Below are 18,742 nucleotides of genomic sequence, written 5' to 3'. Positions count from 1 at the left end.
TGTGATGCCTAAAATAACGATAATAAATGCTAATTAAAAAGTTAACAACATCATTATACGATTCAAATTAATTTAAGATTAATTTAAGGGAACAATATAGTGGATATCTAGATGTTTGCTATGATTATGGATTGTAAGCTTAGCAGGCTAATCGGTTAGCATGCTAAGCTTTCATGTTTTAATTTTATTCATTGGGTAGACACTTTTATCATACTTACAGTGCATTCAATAGATTTTATTTGTATGCGTGTTCCCTAGGAATCTAACCCATGGTCTCTGCATTGCTAGCACCATTGCTAGCTACCAGATGAGCTACCATTTTTAGTATCGATCGTATCATGTGATATATGAGGTATTTTAATTGACCATTAATTTTAATATTTTCATGTTCAAGAATATTTAGATTAACAAATTATATTTTACAGTTATAATATAATAAAATACCCCTTTCAGCCAATGGAATCGTTTTAGGATTAGGAATTTGACGGGGGATTGGGTTTGGCACAACACCGTTTTGGCTTATTGGTTGCACATTTTGGGTTATTGGTTGTAAGACTCATGTTTTATCCTCATCGCATGCGCTTCATAACCAGTGTTTTGCATTCTTTTCTTCCCTTGGCCCCAAACCCTTTCTCTCTCTCTCTTCCTCATTGGTTCCCTTCAGATGTTTCAACCCATGATTCTGTTCCTCCTCATTCTCGTCCTCTTCTCGTCTCTCTCCTACGCCATCATCTTTAAGTTGGTCTTCCTTTTTGCGCTTTTCTTTGTCTTGTGACCCGCTGGCTCGTTTACTTTTTTTTTTCTAATTTTTTAAAGGAATATTTCACCCAAAAATGAAAATTTTTCAATATTTACTCACTAATATAATGTTGTTGAAAAACCTGTGTGACATTCAGTTTTCTTTGGAACTCAAAAGATTAATTTTCGAAGATTTTCCTTGCAGCTCTTTGCTAATAATGAAAGAATTATAAAACATTATAATGGTGCTTTTTGTCCTTTTTGGAGCTTGACAGTCACTATGAACTGTCTGTTGTATGGAAAGTAGCATTGTGAATATTCTTCAAAAAATTATTCTTGTGTGTTCTGTGGAAAAACGTAATGTTATTATGGGTAAATAATGACCAAAATTTTCATTTTTGAGAGTGAATTATTTATAACCATTTTGTGAAGTACAGTGTGTGTCAAATTACCCCCTCACCCCTTCTGCATTTCACACTTTGAGTTTCGCCTAAACCCACGTTCAGTTTTGTTTTCTCCACTCTTTCTCGTCTCGTGTGTGTCGATTGTCTTTGTCGTTCACCGAACCCCATCACCTCCCTCTGTCTCCTCTCCTCCACCTCCCCAACAACCCTTCCCCCTTCCCTCACTCACAGTATGGGCGAAGGGAGGAGCACGATTGGTGTCTAGACCGGCAGAGTGGCCCGGAGGCGCAGGGGCAGGGCAGCGCCAAGGGGTCCGACACACCCAGGGCGGCCCCTGGACTCAGTAGATACACCAGGCCCCACAGTTACAGACCCGAGGTCAGTGCCTCGTCCATCTCCCTCCCGACTTTAAGACGAAAAAGTGTCTCTTTACTGTTCTTCTTTCAAATTCCTGTAGCCCCTTATAGCTTAACATACTAAGGCTGCATCCCAATTCACATACTATTAATATTATGATGCAGGCAAGATTATATTAGTGCATTCCCAATCATAGGATAGTATACTGGATGGTATAGTATTTCTGCTGGATTTTTGAAGTGTGCTTCAGTGCTTCCTTTTTGGGCTAATATTTATCCACAACCCCTTGTACAATAAAAGAGTTTATAATGGTTAAATCACAAGCAGACAAAAATTTTTAGAAGATGTGTCCCAATACTTGTGGACTGTTTTACTTATATTGTTGACTGTTTTATTTATATTGTATATACCATACACAATGGTAATTCAGAATGCTGTACATAGACGTACAAAAGAGCAAGACAAAAATAAAAAGATGTATAAAACAATTTTAAATAATTTAAGAACAAGGAATATATATATATTGGGGGGGGGGGGGGTACAGTGTATTTTTATTGTATACAGTCTTATTTTGTGTATACTGTATATTGTATATTATTAGGTGTATATTGTATATTGTGTTGTGTAACAGATGTGTAAACTGTGTTATGTGTAAATCAGATGTTTATTGTAATTGTCATACTGCTATGTTGCTTGGAACTCCACCCAAGACTTTCACCCACTGACGCTGACGTTGAAGTCAGTCATGAAGTCATTTGAGAGACTGGTGTTGGCCCACCTGAAGGACATCACTGAACCCTTTCTGGATCCCCTTCAAATATGTTTATCGAGCAAACAGGTCTGTGGATGATGCAGTCAACATGGGATTGCATCATATCCTGCAACATCTGGACAGACCAGGGACATATGCAAGGATCCTTTTTGTGTACTTCAGTTCGGCTTTCAACACCATCATCCCAGCTATAATCCAGAATAAATTAAACCAACACCCTGTTCTCACGTCTATCTGTCAGTGGATCACCAGCTTTCTGACAGATAGGAAATTCACTTCCAGCACCTGTACGATCAGCACTGGTGCCCCCCAGGGATGTGTGCTCTCCCCACTACTCTTCTCCCTCTACACAAATGACTGCACCACCAATGACCCATCTGTCAAGCTCCTGAAGTTTGCAGACGGCACAACTGTCATCGGCCTTATCCAGGATGGTTGAACAGCTGTCTGTCTGGTGCAGTCAAAACAACCTGGAGCTGAACATGCTCAAAACAGTGGAGATGATAGTGGACTTTAGGAGGAACACCCCAACATTGACCCCGCTCACCATTCTAAACAGCACTGTGGCAGCAGTGGAGTCATTCAGGTTCCTGGGCTCTACAATCTCACAGGACCTGAAGTGGGAGACCCACATTGATTCCATTGTGAAAAGGGCCCAGCAGAGGTTGTACTTCCTTCGCCAGTTGAGGAAGTTCAACCTGCCACAGGCGCTGCTGATACAGTTGTACTCAGCAGTCAGAAGGCAACTGTTCAAAAAGGTAGTGGGCAGGGTAAGTGGGGTCCAGAGTGATTTTTCCAGCCCTTTTCCTCACTCTGGAAGTGTATAGTTCTTGAAGGGAGGGCAGGGGGCAACCTATAATCCGCTCAGCAGTCCGAACTTCTGTGAGTTTCTCCCATCTCCACACATGATCTCTGGAGCTTAACCAGAGTGACCATCGGGTTCTTGGTCACCTCTTACCAAGGCCCTTCACCCCCGATTACTCAGTTTGGCTGGGCGGCCAGCTCTAGGAATAGTCCTGGTTGTTCCAAACTTCTTCCATTTAAGAATTATGGAGGTCACTGTTCTCTTGGGAACCTTCAATGCAGCCAAAAAAAATGTTTAGCCTTCCCCAGATCTGTGTCTTGACACAATCCTGTCTCTGAGCTCTGCAGGCAGTTCCCTTGACCTCAAAGCTAGATTTTTGCTCTGATATGCATTTTCAGCTGTGAGACCATATAGACAGGTGTGTGCCTTTCCAAATCATGTCCAATCAATGCACCTGAGCTAAATTTCAAATGTCATAGCAAACGGTCTGAATACTTATGTCAGTGTGATATTTCATCTTTTTCTTTTAAATAAATTTGCAGAGTTATCAAACATTTGGTTATTGCTTTGTCATTATGAAGTATGGAGTGTAGATTGATGTAAAAAATAATAATTTTAAACATTTTAGCATAAGGCTGCAACATAACAAAATGTGAATAAATGAAGGGGTCTGATAGTTTGGTAAGAACAAGCAGCAATACATATGGCGTAAAAAGGGCACCGTATACCAACATGAAAACATCATCCCAGCGGTGGCTTCGGGGTCTGGACCGCTTGCTATCATCGAGGGAAAAATTAATTCCCAAGTTTATCAAGATATCCTACAGGATGATGTCAGGGTGGCTGTGCAGCAGCTGAAGCTCAGTAGAAGTTGAGTGATGCAGCAGGATAATGACCCTAAACATCGAAGTAAATCCACTACAGAATGGCTTTAAAAAAAGAAAATACACCTTTTGGAGTGGCCCAGTCAGAGTCCAGACCTTAAGCAGTTCTTTTAGGAAGAATTGTTCAAAATTCCTTCTGAAAGTTGTGTAGGTCTAATCCGCAACTACCGGAAACGCTTGGTTGAGGTTGGTCCTGCCAAAGGAGAATCGGCCAGTTATTAAATCCAAGGGTTCATTTACATTTTCCACAGCACTGTGAATGTTAAATTGAATGTGTTCAATAAAGACATGAAAGATTATAATTGTTTGTGTGCTGTTAGCTTAAGAACATTGTATTTGTCTATATTTGTGACTCTGATGAGTATATGATCAATTTTTACGACAAATTAATGCAGAAAACCAGCATATTCCAAAGGGTTAACATACTTTTCTTGCCCCTGTATATTTATATATTATTTATAAAATAAAAGTTACATTTAAAAATGGCTTAAAATTAATAAAAAAAAAAAATTTCAATTTCCTATTACCAGCAAAGTACATTTTAAGTCTGTAATCGGAGTATGCAAATTGGAATGCAGCTTTAGTTGCTAATATGGTAAACATTGAAGATTATAGTTGTTTTACAGATCACATAGATAAGAGGCAAATAGGATGAAATGTTCACACATTGGTTTTGCACCAAGGGCCTGTGTTCACACAAAAATCACTTTATAGACCTCAGATAAGTTTTAAAGACCCCATGAAACAGTTTGATCAAACACAGTTTTCCAGTGTTGATGTATTTCCTATTGGAACAGGAAGTTTGAACAAGGCATACTTTAAAATGCCACTATTTTGTTTGTTTGTATTTTTTTTCATAACGGCCATGAACCATAATATGCTGCTATCTAAATTCACATTTTAGAGAACATTCATTGGATGGAAATCTGAGTAGCACAAAATGAGTCAGTATTTTTTGATCCATTATTTTATTTTATTTTATTTTTTTAATATTTGCTCAAATGTAATTTTGACAGCTTTTAGGAGTACAACAGCATATACATAGCTATAAAGCGAACACATAAAGACTAAAAGCCACAACTTTCATGGGGTCTTTAACGGTCTAAACCTTTGAAGTTGTCTAGGTCTAAATTATTTATGATTATTGCACCAGATATAAAATGAAAAGTGTCATAATATTTGAGAAGGGTTTGACTGTGTTGTGCGTTTGAGCATAAAAGGAACAGTGTTTGAACATTGTTTAACTCTCCATCAGACAAATCTCACCCTGGTAACAACTCTGTGATATCTCTATTCCCAGAGGGACAGAAAAGACTTCAGAACACTTCTGAATGAAAAGCAGTTGTCTCTATTTTGCTAGCCTCCATTACTAGAATTTTTAGTAGCTAGCATGTGCTAAAACTGAGTGAAAGAGTAAAATATAACTTTTAATTATTTTAAATCAGATACACAAAAAAGAAGAACGTAGGAAGTAATTCATTAGTTGCTACTAGAATGAAACAGATAAAGCCAAAGCAATTCTATAGATTTAATTCACTCCATTGTTTCACTACAGTTATTTTGGTCGTCACTGCTGTTTATTTAAAGTCATGTTGGTTTTTCATTAATTCTGACCATTCACCATTCATTCACACAGGGGCTTTTGAAAATGTGATGTTTGTTTTGAAGTTTTAATGAATGTTGCAGTCTCGAGAAGAATTGTAAGTGTTGTATTTGTCTCAGTCACGTCATCCGCTGATACTAAATCTATATATATACTATATCTATATATAATTTGTTGAAGTTCTCTGTGTTGTGTCTAATCTTCAGTTATGTGCTTTCATGCATTAATACATCGTACTTGTCGTGAAAAAGTGAAGCCTGTTGTATATACTTATTCGTATTCACTGGTGCAACAGGAAAAAAAAATGTTTGCTGTACTACATTGTGTATTTGTTTAAGTTTGGCTTTTCTGTATTTTGTTTCTACGACATGTCGTAGTAACGAATGCCCGACTCGGACGTCAGAGCTTCCCAGGTGCACTGGAATGCAGCATATGACTACTCTGTGACTACTACTCTGTTTTTATTGCTTTCATGCAAATTAATCTTTGCTCACTCATACGAGACACAAACAAGTCTCATATAATGAACGTTACTATAACTACATTTTTGCAAACTGACTTTTACGAGCTGCATTTACGTTTCGCTGCAGTTTCCTGGTGGAATTAACACTAGAGGCGCTACAACAACTATGCGTTTAATACACAACGGCTGGTTATGACTTTATAAACACAAATATTTCACACTATTACTCACACACTGCTATATTATGATATCGAAACACTTTTACTCTAATGCTTCGTTTGAAAAATGATATATTTTAACGCTTGTATTACAGACCCACCTACATTTACACACTTATTCCAATGTGATTAGTTTCTAGCAGTAGCTCACCTGATAGAGCGTTGGACTTTGAACTCGGCAGACAGCGGTTCGAGCCCAGCCAAGTACGTAAGCTGACACATGAGACAAAAGTGTCATAGAAGTGACACGAAATGACGTGGTTGCTTCAGAAAATGTGCTTTTCATGTTGCATTTTATTTTAGATCACTATTGGTTTGGTTTAGGGTAACGATGTCGGTTTTGTTCACTTCTCATTTGCTTTTAGATGACTATTGTAAGGTTTAGGTTAAAGTTTATAGTTTAGGGAGGTCCGTTTTAATCATTTAAACCTCCATATAATAAACCCTTGTCAGATTACAACATCATTTCACTCACTTTTGGTGCCCCCTGCTGGACATTTCACTGGGAAACTGCAGCAAAACATGTGTACTTGGAAACCATTCCATTATATGCTCAAATATTTCCTTTATTTTTCTACATTTATATACCCATCTAAGATTTCCTTCCTAACAACCATGAAACATTATGACTGAAATTTGTTTGTTTCAGGTTTTCAATGTGAATCTAGAAAAAGACAATTTGGAAATACCACCTTAAATCTTGATGCATGATACAGACTTGTTTATGTTTGCATGAAAATCCTGATGTCTCTCTTGAAAGTGTTGGGATGTTGAGACTGCTGTTCTGTGTTCTGATGAGATCCAGTTCCGTGACCCAACAACCCTTCCCGAGTTGGCAACCCCTACCAGAGAGATACAGCTATGTCTGGACCATGAGAGGAGACTTAGACCTGGACAGGAGGAGAGAGAGAGCTTGACTTCTGCCATCACTCAGGTAACATAGGATGTCAGTGCCGACTTAAGCACAGTGTTTTTGCTGTCGGGTCCAATTTACAGAAGTTTCGCTTTACCCTGTGTCTTCTTAACCCCAATACAATGATGCTCCTGTATTATTACCTGTAATAATCATAACCCTTATAACTCTTTCTTTTCTGAATGTTTACAGGAAGAGGAAAGGAGGCGCACCGATGCTCGGCAAGGACTCAAGCTGCAGGGGCTTCAAACTCATGAGCCAACATGGCCACAGGAAAGAGTTCTGCTGCAACAGGAAGTGAGATCATTCCACCACAACATCGTCATTGTCTATATGAAGCTGCGCTGGATCCTTATGCACTGGAGGCTCGGACGCAGGACAGATGCTGGAGAGGAGGGTGCACATGGAGAGGTGAACTAATACTAAACTGTATATGCAGAGACAACTATTATTAGTGAAACATGCTGTTACTTTGAGCATCCCCAGCCAGCCTGACACAGCATCATCGGCTCAACCAATGGTTTGAGTTTTGGCTGGGACTATCTGTATGACCACCCAAAGGCTGCTAATGGGAGTGTTTGGAAAACCTCATTATTTTTACAATGACGTTGCAATTCCTATACACTTAAAATGTAAATTATTTTGTCTCTTACGTGACAGAAGTTTATCTGACGAACCATAACATTTCAAATTGGCACAGTGTGAATTAGAGTGAGCACATGTTGACAGATTTCACAGTCCATCTGTCACATCTACGACAGCTGTTGTTTCATTGTAAACAAATGTTTGTTTTCTGAAGCACAACAGAATGGATCAGTGAAGCTCAGTAATACTTTTCAAGAACAGACATACTTGTTTGAATTTTTTGTATTCTATCAGTACATTATAATAAAAATAATTTTACTTTATTACTGCATAATCCAATGCAAAAATGGTACTCTAAAATGCTTCAAATAATGCCATGGTATTACTATGGTATAAGTCCAGAAAACATTGTATTACCATGGTGCATGTCCAAAATCATGGTTATACCTTGGTACAAGTCCAAAAATATGGTAATACCATGGTACAAGTCCAAAAACGTGGTATTACCATGATGCATGTCCAAAAACATGGTAATACCATGGTACAAGTCCAAAAAAACATGGCATTACCATGGTGCATGTCCAAAAACATGGTAATACCATGGTACAAGTCCACAAATATGGTCATACCATGGTACAAGTCCAAAAATATGGTATTACCATGATACATGTCCAAAAACATGGTATTACCATGATACATGTCCAAAAACATGGTATTACCATGATACAAGTCCAAAAAACATGGTATTACAATGGTGCATGTTCAAAAACATGGTATTACCATGATACATGTCCAAAAACATGGTAATACCATGGTACAAGTTCAAAAAACATGGCTGTACTGTGGGACACATCCCAAAACATGGTGATACCATGGTACAAGTCCAAAAACATGGTATTACTATAGTACATGTTTAAAAACATGGTATTACTATAGTACATATTTAAAAACATGGTATTACCATGGTACAAGTCCAAAAATATGGTATTACCATGATACATGTCCAAAAACATGGTATTACCATGATACATGTCCAAAAACATGGTATTACCATGATACATGTCCAAAAACATGGTATTACCATGATACAAGTCCAAAAAACATGGTATTACAATGGTGCATGTTCAAAAACATGGTATTACCATGATACATGTCCAAAAACATGGTAATACCATGGTACAAGTTCAAAAAACATGGCTGTACTGTGGGACACATCCCAAAACATGGTGATACCATGGTACAAGTCCAAAAACATGGTATTACTATAGTACATGTTTAAAAACATGGTATTACTATAGTACATATTTAAAAACATGGTATTACCATGGTACAAGTCCAAACATATGGTGATACCATGGTACAAGTCCAAAAAACATAGTATTACCATGGTGCATGTTCAAAAACATGGTATTACCATGATACATGTCCAAAAACATGGTAATACCATGGTACAAGTCCAAAAATATGGTCATACCATGGTACAAGTCCAAAAACATGGTATTACCATGTTACATGTCCAAAAACATGGTATTACCATGATACAAGTCCAAAAAACATGGTATTACAATGGTGCATGTTCAAAAACATGGTATTACCATGATACATGTCCAAAAACATGGTAATACCATGGTACAAGTTCAAAAAACATGGCTGTACTGTGGGACACATCCCAAAACATGGTGATACCATGGTACAAGTCCAAAAACATGGTATTACTATAGTACATGTTTAAAAACATGGTATTACCATGGTACAAGTCCAAACATATGGTGATACCATGATACATGTCCAAAAACATGGTATTACTATAGTACATATTTAAAAACATGGTATTACCATGGTACAAGTCCAAACATATGGTGATACCATGGTACAAGTCCAAAAAACATAGTATTACCATGGTGCATGTTCAAAAACATGGTATTACCATGATACATGTCCAAAAACATGGTATTACCATGATACATGTCCAAAAACATGGTAATACCATGGAACAAGTCCAAAAAAACATGGTTGTACTGTGTGACACATCCCAAAACATGGTAATACCATGGTACATGTCCAAAAACATGGTATTACTATAGTACATGTTTTAAAACATGGTATTACCATGGTACAAGTCCAAAAAAACATGGTAATACCATGGTGCATGTCCAAAAAAAATGGGATTACCATGATACATGTCCAAAAATATGGTGATACCATGGTACAAGTCCAAAAACATGGTATTACCATAGTACATGTTTAAAAACATGGTATTACCATAGTACAAGTTTAAAAACATGGTATTACCATGGTACAAGTCCAAAAACGTGGTATTAACATGGTACAAGTCCAAAAAAGCATGTGATTACCATGCTACACTTCCAAAAAACATGGTATTACCATGGTACACTTCCAAAAAACATGGTATTACCATGGTGCATGTCCAAAAACAAAAACATGGTAATTCCATGGTACTTTTTGTTTCTTTTTTGTTAGTGTGATGGCAGCTCAAAATCATTATAAAACAGATAGTTCCGAATCTAATTGGATGACCTACATTAAAAGCACACCTCTGACATCTCTGATATTATTGCAGCAAGTTGCTATGTTGCTTGGCAACCGTAAATCACTTTGGATATGAGCTATTTTACTTGACTGAAGAATTGTTTATTCTGATTACTAATATTAATAAATGTAATTGTATTCAACATTTGTGTCTTATATTGTTGATGCCACCATTATATAAATGCAAAAAGACACTGAAGGATTTATTATGCACTTTATATGATAGTTAACAAATTGGAAAATGATCATTTGCTTTTTAGATTGTGATTGAACCTCAATTGCCAATGTTCTCCAATGCTGTACTTGTTTCTTCAGTATGAACGGTTGGAGAACATTCCAGAGCTGGGTCTTCTGATTGAGCCGGGTGATAGTGAGGCAGAGAGAGATGATCAGAGAGTGTGTATCCAGATCACAGGAAGTGATATTTCAGACCCTGGTGCACTCCCGCTGTCTCCAGAGAGATTTCAGTATCAGAAACAGGTAGTGTACCATATCAGTCAAACATGTGGAGGAATGGTTATACTGTAAATAAAATAATATTAAAAAATATGATAACAGTAGCTAAACTTTTTACATGTAAAATGAGTGTTTTCCATTATATAACCCATTTAAAGCTGTTACATGTGTAGAGACAAAGGTTAGGAAAAAAATGAAGACATTTTTCTGCTACTCTTTGAAATGTTCACCTTGAAATCTCTCTTGTCTGTGCCGAGGGCATTTTCTGAAGTGAAGCTAAAAACAGTTTGAATGTTTCAGTAGCTGCACTCAGATTCCTGGATATAAAGCAGTAAACATTCTCTCTATTATTTATTAAATCAAAGTGCATTAGTTTGTAAGGAGTTTGTTTAGTGTTGCAAACCAAAAAGATTGCATATCGTCTTATTTGGATGAATGTGTTTTTTTCCTTCAGATAATTTTGCTATGGATTTCTCAGCTTTCACATTGTTTATAACACAAGTGCATCACATCCATACAGCGCTAGTCTCTGTAAATAGCAAACAAAAAAGTGACGGTGGGCTGCCTGATCAGATTCTTTGTTTAGCCAATCAGAAGTCTTTGAGGACCTTTCAACCCGTCAATCATTTCGCTTGTTCACATGGCAGCCCATATATGGGCAGCAGGAAGCTGAGCGCATGGTTTTTGAAATGTAACATCATACTGAGCTTTATATGCAGTTGTCAGTCTCTCTTTCTCTGTCTACAGGCGAGGGATAGTCGGCGAGTGTTGCACGCCCTGCGCTCTCTGCTGGAGGAGTTTAGGGTGGAGTTACGTGAGGAGGCGCAGCAACGCTGGCAGCTACAGCAGACTTTAGCCAATGAGAGAGCAGCGTGGGAGATCCAACGTATTGAAATGAGGAGTCACGTTGCCGAGGTGCAGAACAAACCTTTTATCTCAACAGAATCACCTGAGAAAGACATTACAGCACACCTGAAATTTCCGTCATGATTCACTGATAATTTCCCTCTTCACTCTGAAATGGACTCGTCAGGTCTTGTCACTTCGTCACACAAAACTAACATATGGCTTCAGAAGACATAATGGCATATCACATGTTTGGCTTGTTTTCATGACACATTGACTGAATTTAATGAGTTTAATTAATTGAATTCATGCAACAGATTCAATTAAAGCTCATTAATCTGGTAATAGTGAAAGAAAACTGGCATTATTTTAATTCAGTACTTTAAAACATTCAGTTCTTCATCGTATAATGAAGAAGAAAAAAAAGATGTTTTAACTGTGAACTGCTTGTTGATGATACTTACTGAACTTAGATTTTTCAAGCAGATTGTACTGAAAATCAGATGTTTCAGTTATGATCTTTTCAAATCAGTGTCCAAAATGACTTAAAGGAATAGTTCACCCAAAAATGAAAATTCTCTCATCATTTACTCACCCTCATGTCATCCCAGATTTGTATGGCTTTCTTTCTTCTGCTGAACTCAAAGAAGATTTTTAGAAGAATATCTCAGCTCTGTAGGTCCATACAATGCAAGTGAATGAACATAAAGGCAGCATAAAAGTCATCCATATGACTCCAGTGGTTAAATCCATGTCTTTAGAAGAGATATGAAGCGAAATAGCGATCCTTTTTGTTTTTTTACTATAAATCTCCACTTTCACTTTTACTTCCACATTCTTCTTCTTTCTTTTTGGTGATTTGCATTCTTCATGCATATCGGGCAGGGAGGAGAATTTACCAGGACTTAAATATCCTATCGCTTCTAAAGACATGGATTAAACCACTGGCGTCGTATGGATTAATTTTATGCTGCATGTATGTGCTTTTTAAAGCTTCAAAGTTCTGATATTGTATGGACCAACAGAGCTGAGATATTCTAAAAATCATCTGGGATGGCATGAGGGTGAGTAAATGAGAGAATTTTAATTTTTGGGTGAACTATCCCTTTAAGGTTAATTTATACAATATAAGATGCCAAACTTTTTTGCGCAGGGTCATTTTAAAACTAGTTAGAAAATAAACAAATAAATAAAGAACTTCACTTCCAATGTCACAATTAGCTTTAACCAATTATCGACGCTCTTCGACTAGCCAAGTTCACCTAGGTCAAGAATATCATGTGCACGAACAGGAGAAATATCACCAAACGAAGACCTTAGCAGAACAAAAACACTAGTGCATTTTGTCATAATTTTTAGGCAAACTAATAGATTATGCCTTTTTTCCCAGTACGTATATAAATTATTCTTTACTACAAGGCCAAATTAGTCTCAACCCATTAGATCTTTATTATGAGGTGCGCTAAATGATACTGTAACGGTAAGCAGCAGACATGATTTCTCAGCTACTGCATTTGCAGTGTCATGCATTGCTTTTGGCTTGTGGTGACTTATGTACTGTTTTGGTGCCTGAGAGTTAGGGAGTGGTGCAGTTTGTCAGTCAAACACAGTCATGATCTATTAAAGGAAGCGTATGTCAGAGGAGCCCTGCTCATTCAGACCTTGAATAGATTCAGGAACATCTGGCTAGACGAGTGTAGTGGATCTCGACAAACGTTGCTTTGGCAAATTATTTGGCTAAATAGACTCGGTGTTTGTGATGAAGCTTGACTGATTTTCTGCATGCATTTGGAGACGTGTATGAATCCGTGTGTGTGTGTGGTTATGTTTGGAATGGAATGCTGATATACTGATTTCTGCATAGTATATACTGTATACTACCTTAAACATTTTTAAGAATTTTCCAGTTGTCTCTTCTTTTCTTTAAAAAAATCAAAAATCTGGTTTATAGTGAGGCACTTACAATGGAAGTGAAAGGGGCCAATCCGTAAATGTTAAAATACTCACTATTTCAAAAGTATAGTCACAAGACGTAAACAATATGTGTGTTAACATGATTTTAGCGTGATAACATCACTTACTAACCTTTTCTGCGTAAAGTTTTAGCCAATTTGACAACTTCGATGTTACAACGACATAACGTCATAAATTCCTGTACTTTACAGATCAAATATTACACAAGTTTAACATAAGAATTAATGTAAGTGATTTTAGAAAATGATAAGCTTCAGATTTCTGCCTTTAAATGCTTACAAATTGTCCCCATTCACTTCCATTGTAAGTGCCTCACTGTAACCTCGATTTTTGCTTTTTTTAAAAGAAAAGGAGGGACGAGTCAAAAATATTTTTTGTGGTAATCAATGTTATGCCACAGATGCTGTCTTTTATCTGGAAAATCTCTTAAAATACTATGTGAAACTGTGCAGCATGCCACGCCTGTATAAACATTATAAACATTATTATGGTTCATTAAGTCACATGACCTCATTACATTGCTGGTTTAATTCAGTAAGTGGTGTTCAGTTATCATCTCAGAATTAAATATGGTTATAAGGGATGGACCAATGCAAAATTTGTGTGCCGACATGATATCTGATTTTTTTCAAAATGCCAATACAATACCGATAGTTTGGTGGTTCTGCATTTTTATGCTACTTTGTTTAAATATCAATGATACATATTACATAACCTCGAAATAAATTTTAATAATAACTTTAATGTCTCTGCATGTTTTCCATGATTCATGAAAATAGGCCCTGATCATCGACTATTTTCAAACAACGACACGCGATAAAAGGTATATTTTCTATGGTTATCAGAGTTTTTGTCCTAACCAGCCATGGCGAGCGAAAACGGTACATTGTATCGATCACTTGTTTTCTATTTTCGGCATCGAAAGTGGTAACTCCGTCCACTGTGAACTGGCACCAGTCCAAAAACTTTCAAAAATATAAGGCTGGGCATAGAAATGCATCAATTCTTGGACTACAAACTCTTCAGACATGTTTAGTAAGTTCTGTTCTCTGGTTTGTGTGCAGTTGTGTTGTGTTCTGTTGTCACTATCACTGTGGAGGACCTGTTTTTAGATAAACAAAATGAGTTGTCTCTTGAACGCCCCAGTGTCGTGAGGGGGCTGCGTGAACTGTTGCTTTCATGCCCTATCATGAACACACAGGAGATCAACAGTCATTTAACATTTTTACTAAATAATGCCTTCTATTTTGGTTTGTTTCTTACCAATTGCTTTCATAACAATCATGAGTCTCGTGGAATAATTTATTAGACTTCTGAATTATACTTTTGTGTTCTTTTGAAGCTTGAAGAGGTGGTCACCATAAACTGCCATTGTATGACATCACTGAGAACAAATTTTTTTCACAATTTCTCCCTTTGTGTTAAGAAAAAGAAAGTCGTATGGGGTTATGATAACACAGGAGTGAGTAAACAATGATTGAATTTTCATTTTTGGGTGAACTAATCCTTTAAAATCGCACAAAAATAGTATGGTATTATACCATTCCAAAAATACGTGGGCATTTAATGCTATTCCTTGTCTCTACCATTGCCTTTGCAGCTGCAGGCGGTGAGAGGTGAGTCTGCAGATGCGGGCGCAGTTGAAGGTGCAGTCACTGCAGATATTCTGCAGCAGGAACGGGAGGAACAGCACCACCTGCTGGCCGACTGTCACAACACGGCACTGGAGCTGCGCTGGAAACTGCAGCACGGAGAGAAGCGCTGGAGCCGCGAGAAGAATGAACTGCTGGAGCGATTCGAGAGAGAGAGGCAAGAGTGGGACCACAGCTTACGGGAGATGCACCGCAAGATGGAAAAGGTCAGAGGTCAAGCCGGCTCCAAAATTCATACTTATTTCACTTATTCACATCAATGCTAAGGCAAGCATCACTGTTACTATTGATCATACTTTGGGTGAATGATTTAAACAAACTCCTAACCCTTAAAGTACTGAACTTTGGCACAGAAGTCATCTTGCAACATTTAATGTTTGACATGAATGATACCACAAATGGTGCGGCTTTATGTGTTGTAAGATTTTTTTTTTTTCTGGTGGATAATAAAACAAAAAACAAAAGAATTGAAGGTGGGACCTGAGCCATTTCTAGAGACCAGTATATCATAGAGACTTGAGAGTGGCCAGGAATTAAGGACTATGTTTCTGCAATACTTTCCCAAAAACAAACATTACGTAATACAGTATTTAGCCCTATTCGGACGAGATTAGTTTTCTAAACAACGTTTGAGTTATAATTATTATCACCCAACGTCTGTGATATCATGTACTGATTCGGACGGGACTAAGATTCTAGATGTGGGCGTTACAGAAGGTTGAACACATTGATTTAATTTAGGTGATAACATTAACTTGTATTTTAAACTTTATCTGTTTAAAATATAAGTTATATACTATTCATAGTACATTAACTAATGTTAACATATACAACTTTTGATTTCAAAAATCATATGTTGAAATTAACATTAACCAAGATTAATAAATGCTGTTAAAGTATTATTCATTGTTAGTAAATGTTAACAAATGTAACCTTATTTTAAAGTGTTACCACAATATTACTATAGTAAAACCATAGTTAAACTATGGTATTGGCATAGTAAAACCATGATACCCACAAAATTATGATTTTTATTACCATAGTTTTTGTTTTCCTGTATTATCAATACGGGTTCACTACGAATATCATAGAATATGGTTACTGTAGTAAAACCATGGTCATTTTATTGCGAGGGAACGCAAAACTATATACATGTTAACATATTCCGAGTATCTTACGAATTTATCTGGAGCTCGACAGAAATGAGCTAACTTGAGTGAGTGTAGCTTATCTGTTGTGAAGCAACTCGGCAAGTTTGGCATCTCCATCGAACCCCAAAAATTTCCTCAAAGTCTTCCACCTTGTAAATGTGACGCCAGTGTTCACTCTGGGTTTACTCCATTCCCTGTGTCTTTTAGCAGGTCTTCAAATTTTGGTGAAGCTAAATTTCTTTTCCTCTGTCTGTACATGTCTGCCATGGATGTTCATATTCTCTGGGCTTAACAGCTAACTACTAGTAGCCACGCCCCAAACTTACGCTATAGGTTGAGCTAGAAAGGGATGGGTGGAGCTGAGTGGGCCACTCAAAAAATAAACATCAACGTTTTGGTAGTACCTGGGAGGCTCAGTGTTTATACTTTTTGGGGAGGTAAACCCACGAATAGCTTATTTATAGTTGTCAATGAACAATAAACTGGGATAGTAGAATGTATTTTGACATAAAAAAAAAGTTACATACTGTAGTTTTAACACTTATCTCCTCTCCTCCATCCCAGATGCAGAAAGATCTTCCGCTCCGTCATTCTGAAGGTGGTCTTCAGTCTGAAGGAGGCGCAGCGCATGTCTTCTCCCCTCAGGAGAGCCCTTGTAAGGCTCTAAGATCTCCACGCTCCCCCTGCGCGGCCGCACATACACGCTCACACTCCGACTCTGAGGCCACACTGGAGGAAAAGGGGGCGGCGGGGAGACCCAGACCCTATGAGGGACCCCGGCCCCCAGAGAGCCTGTTTCTGGATGCCCTGTCTCTGGACCCCCTGAGCGAGGCAGAAGTGCCCCCTCCATCACGACTGGAGAGCGAGAAGAGGTTCCTCCACATGAAGGAAGTAAGAGACAGAGTAAGACAAATCAATAAAGGGGTCACAAATCAATTTTTGAAGTCCACTTAAAATGTTATTCAAAGTTTATTGCGCCGAGAAGAGTTCCACCCTCTTTCTGGCCTACAATTAAACAGGCGGTTTTTGCTGCTGTGCTTTTAAGACTATGTAAACGCCCTCTATTATGATTGGCTAATCTCTTTTAATTTAGTGAACGTCCTCCATATCTTACTACTATTGTTCCCGACAGGAATAATATATAATAATATCTTCTGGTGTTCAGGACTAATATCTATCCCACATCCTCCTTATTTTCTCATAGGCATCATTGGTCATGTTTTAATATACACCTGTAAATCATTGTTTCCTGCACAGCACTGAAGCACCACACCAAAATAAATATTTTACCCAATTTGCAAGCTTGCAATATGATAATATAAAAAGAACATGTACCGTGAAATATAGCCAAAACAATACGTCTTTGTGGCGTTGTGTTTTCTGGCTGCAGTCAACGTGTGACTAGTATAGTCCGATTCAAAACCATATGACTCCTATGAACTGATTCTTTGATTTTTTTTTTCTTCCCAAATGACTCTTATAAACCGGTTCTTTGGAATGATTTATTCTAAACGACTCACCAACTAACAATTTATCGGTTTGAATTAGTCAGACGATCTTTCACTGAATGAACTCACTGAATCCAACAGAGAAGCTACTAGATGAACATCTGACTCACTTGATCGCAAGCAAAGACATTAGGCTACTATCAGTTATAATATAATATAATATAATATAATATAATGTAATATAATATATACACACTCCCTTGCAGCAAAAGCAAAATTCTGTAGGAAACACTGGTATACATCACAACCATTAAATTTTTTGCAGCTTTGTTTCAATAAATGGTCTTTTCAATTTTCAGTTCTGAAACTTAGCGTGTTCAGCAATTAGTACATCAAACTCTTTTCTTTTAAAAGTTCTAGGAAATTCACTTTTTCATGATATGGCCCCTTTAAAACCTTTAGGACAGCATTAAGATTAACTATATTCCAGTATACTACAGAAAGTTGTTTATTAAAGTGATTCAGTATTTCATAAATCAGCTGTGTGTGTTAATGTTCTAACGGTGTGTTTATTTCAGGCGCTTAATGAGATTTCAGAGAGTGCAGATTCTGCTGTTTATCCTGAGGAAGAGAAAAGCAGTGGCAGCTTACTCAGGTAATGTATGTGTTTGTAGGCATATTGTCCTCTTTTAGATAAGCAATAGCCCAAATAGGCCTTTAGTTTATGTCACTGCGTGACAAAACCATGATTTTCTACTTGATATTGTTAGTTGGAGGCTGGTAGTATTAATAACTTAGGGGAAGTGACATTTTAGGTAGTGGAAAGAAAATATCATTAGCTCAGTATAAACACAATAGAAGTCAATGGAAAGTCCCCACCATGAAAGAAAAACAAATAAGTGCATGGAGGTGTGTTTGGGTAT

At 37.4% G+C, this 18,742-nt stretch overlaps 1 protein-coding gene across 8 annotated transcripts in view; it reads left to right on the top strand.

Moving 5' to 3' along the window:
* Positions 1 to 18,742, top strand: part of LOC127442512 (microtubule cross-linking factor 1) — an 80,923-nt gene that overhangs the window by 49,413 nt on the left and 12,768 nt on the right. For 3 of the 8 annotated variants that reach the window (XR_007897490.1, XM_051700608.1, XM_051700614.1), the window contains exons 6-13: positions 1,374 to 1,520; positions 7,005 to 7,178; positions 7,350 to 7,568; positions 10,608 to 10,772; positions 11,496 to 11,663; positions 15,169 to 15,426; positions 16,936 to 17,274; positions 18,398 to 18,474. Coding sequence is in view for 7 of the 8 variants with exons in the window: in XM_051700608.1 (XP_051556568.1) it covers positions 1,374 to 1,520; positions 7,005 to 7,178; positions 7,350 to 7,568; positions 10,608 to 10,772; positions 11,496 to 11,663; positions 15,169 to 15,426; positions 16,936 to 17,274; positions 18,398 to 18,474 (1,547 nt within the window). In the remaining variant the exon portion in view is untranslated. The remainder of the gene's footprint in view (positions 1 to 1,373; positions 1,521 to 7,004; positions 7,179 to 7,349; positions 7,569 to 10,607; positions 10,773 to 11,495; positions 11,664 to 15,168; positions 15,427 to 16,935; positions 17,275 to 18,397; positions 18,475 to 18,742) is intronic. The other 5 variants (XM_051700611.1, XM_051700610.1, XM_051700609.1 and 2 more) reach the window with 5 other exon arrangements.

This window comes from Myxocyprinus asiaticus, chromosome 6 (assembly GCF_019703515.2).
Source record: "Myxocyprinus asiaticus isolate MX2 ecotype Aquarium Trade chromosome 6, UBuf_Myxa_2, whole genome shotgun sequence".
NCBI classification, from domain to species: Eukaryota; Metazoa; Chordata; class Actinopteri; order Cypriniformes; family Catostomidae; genus Myxocyprinus; species Myxocyprinus asiaticus.
This window is presented reverse-complemented; position numbering and strand designations above follow the sequence as displayed.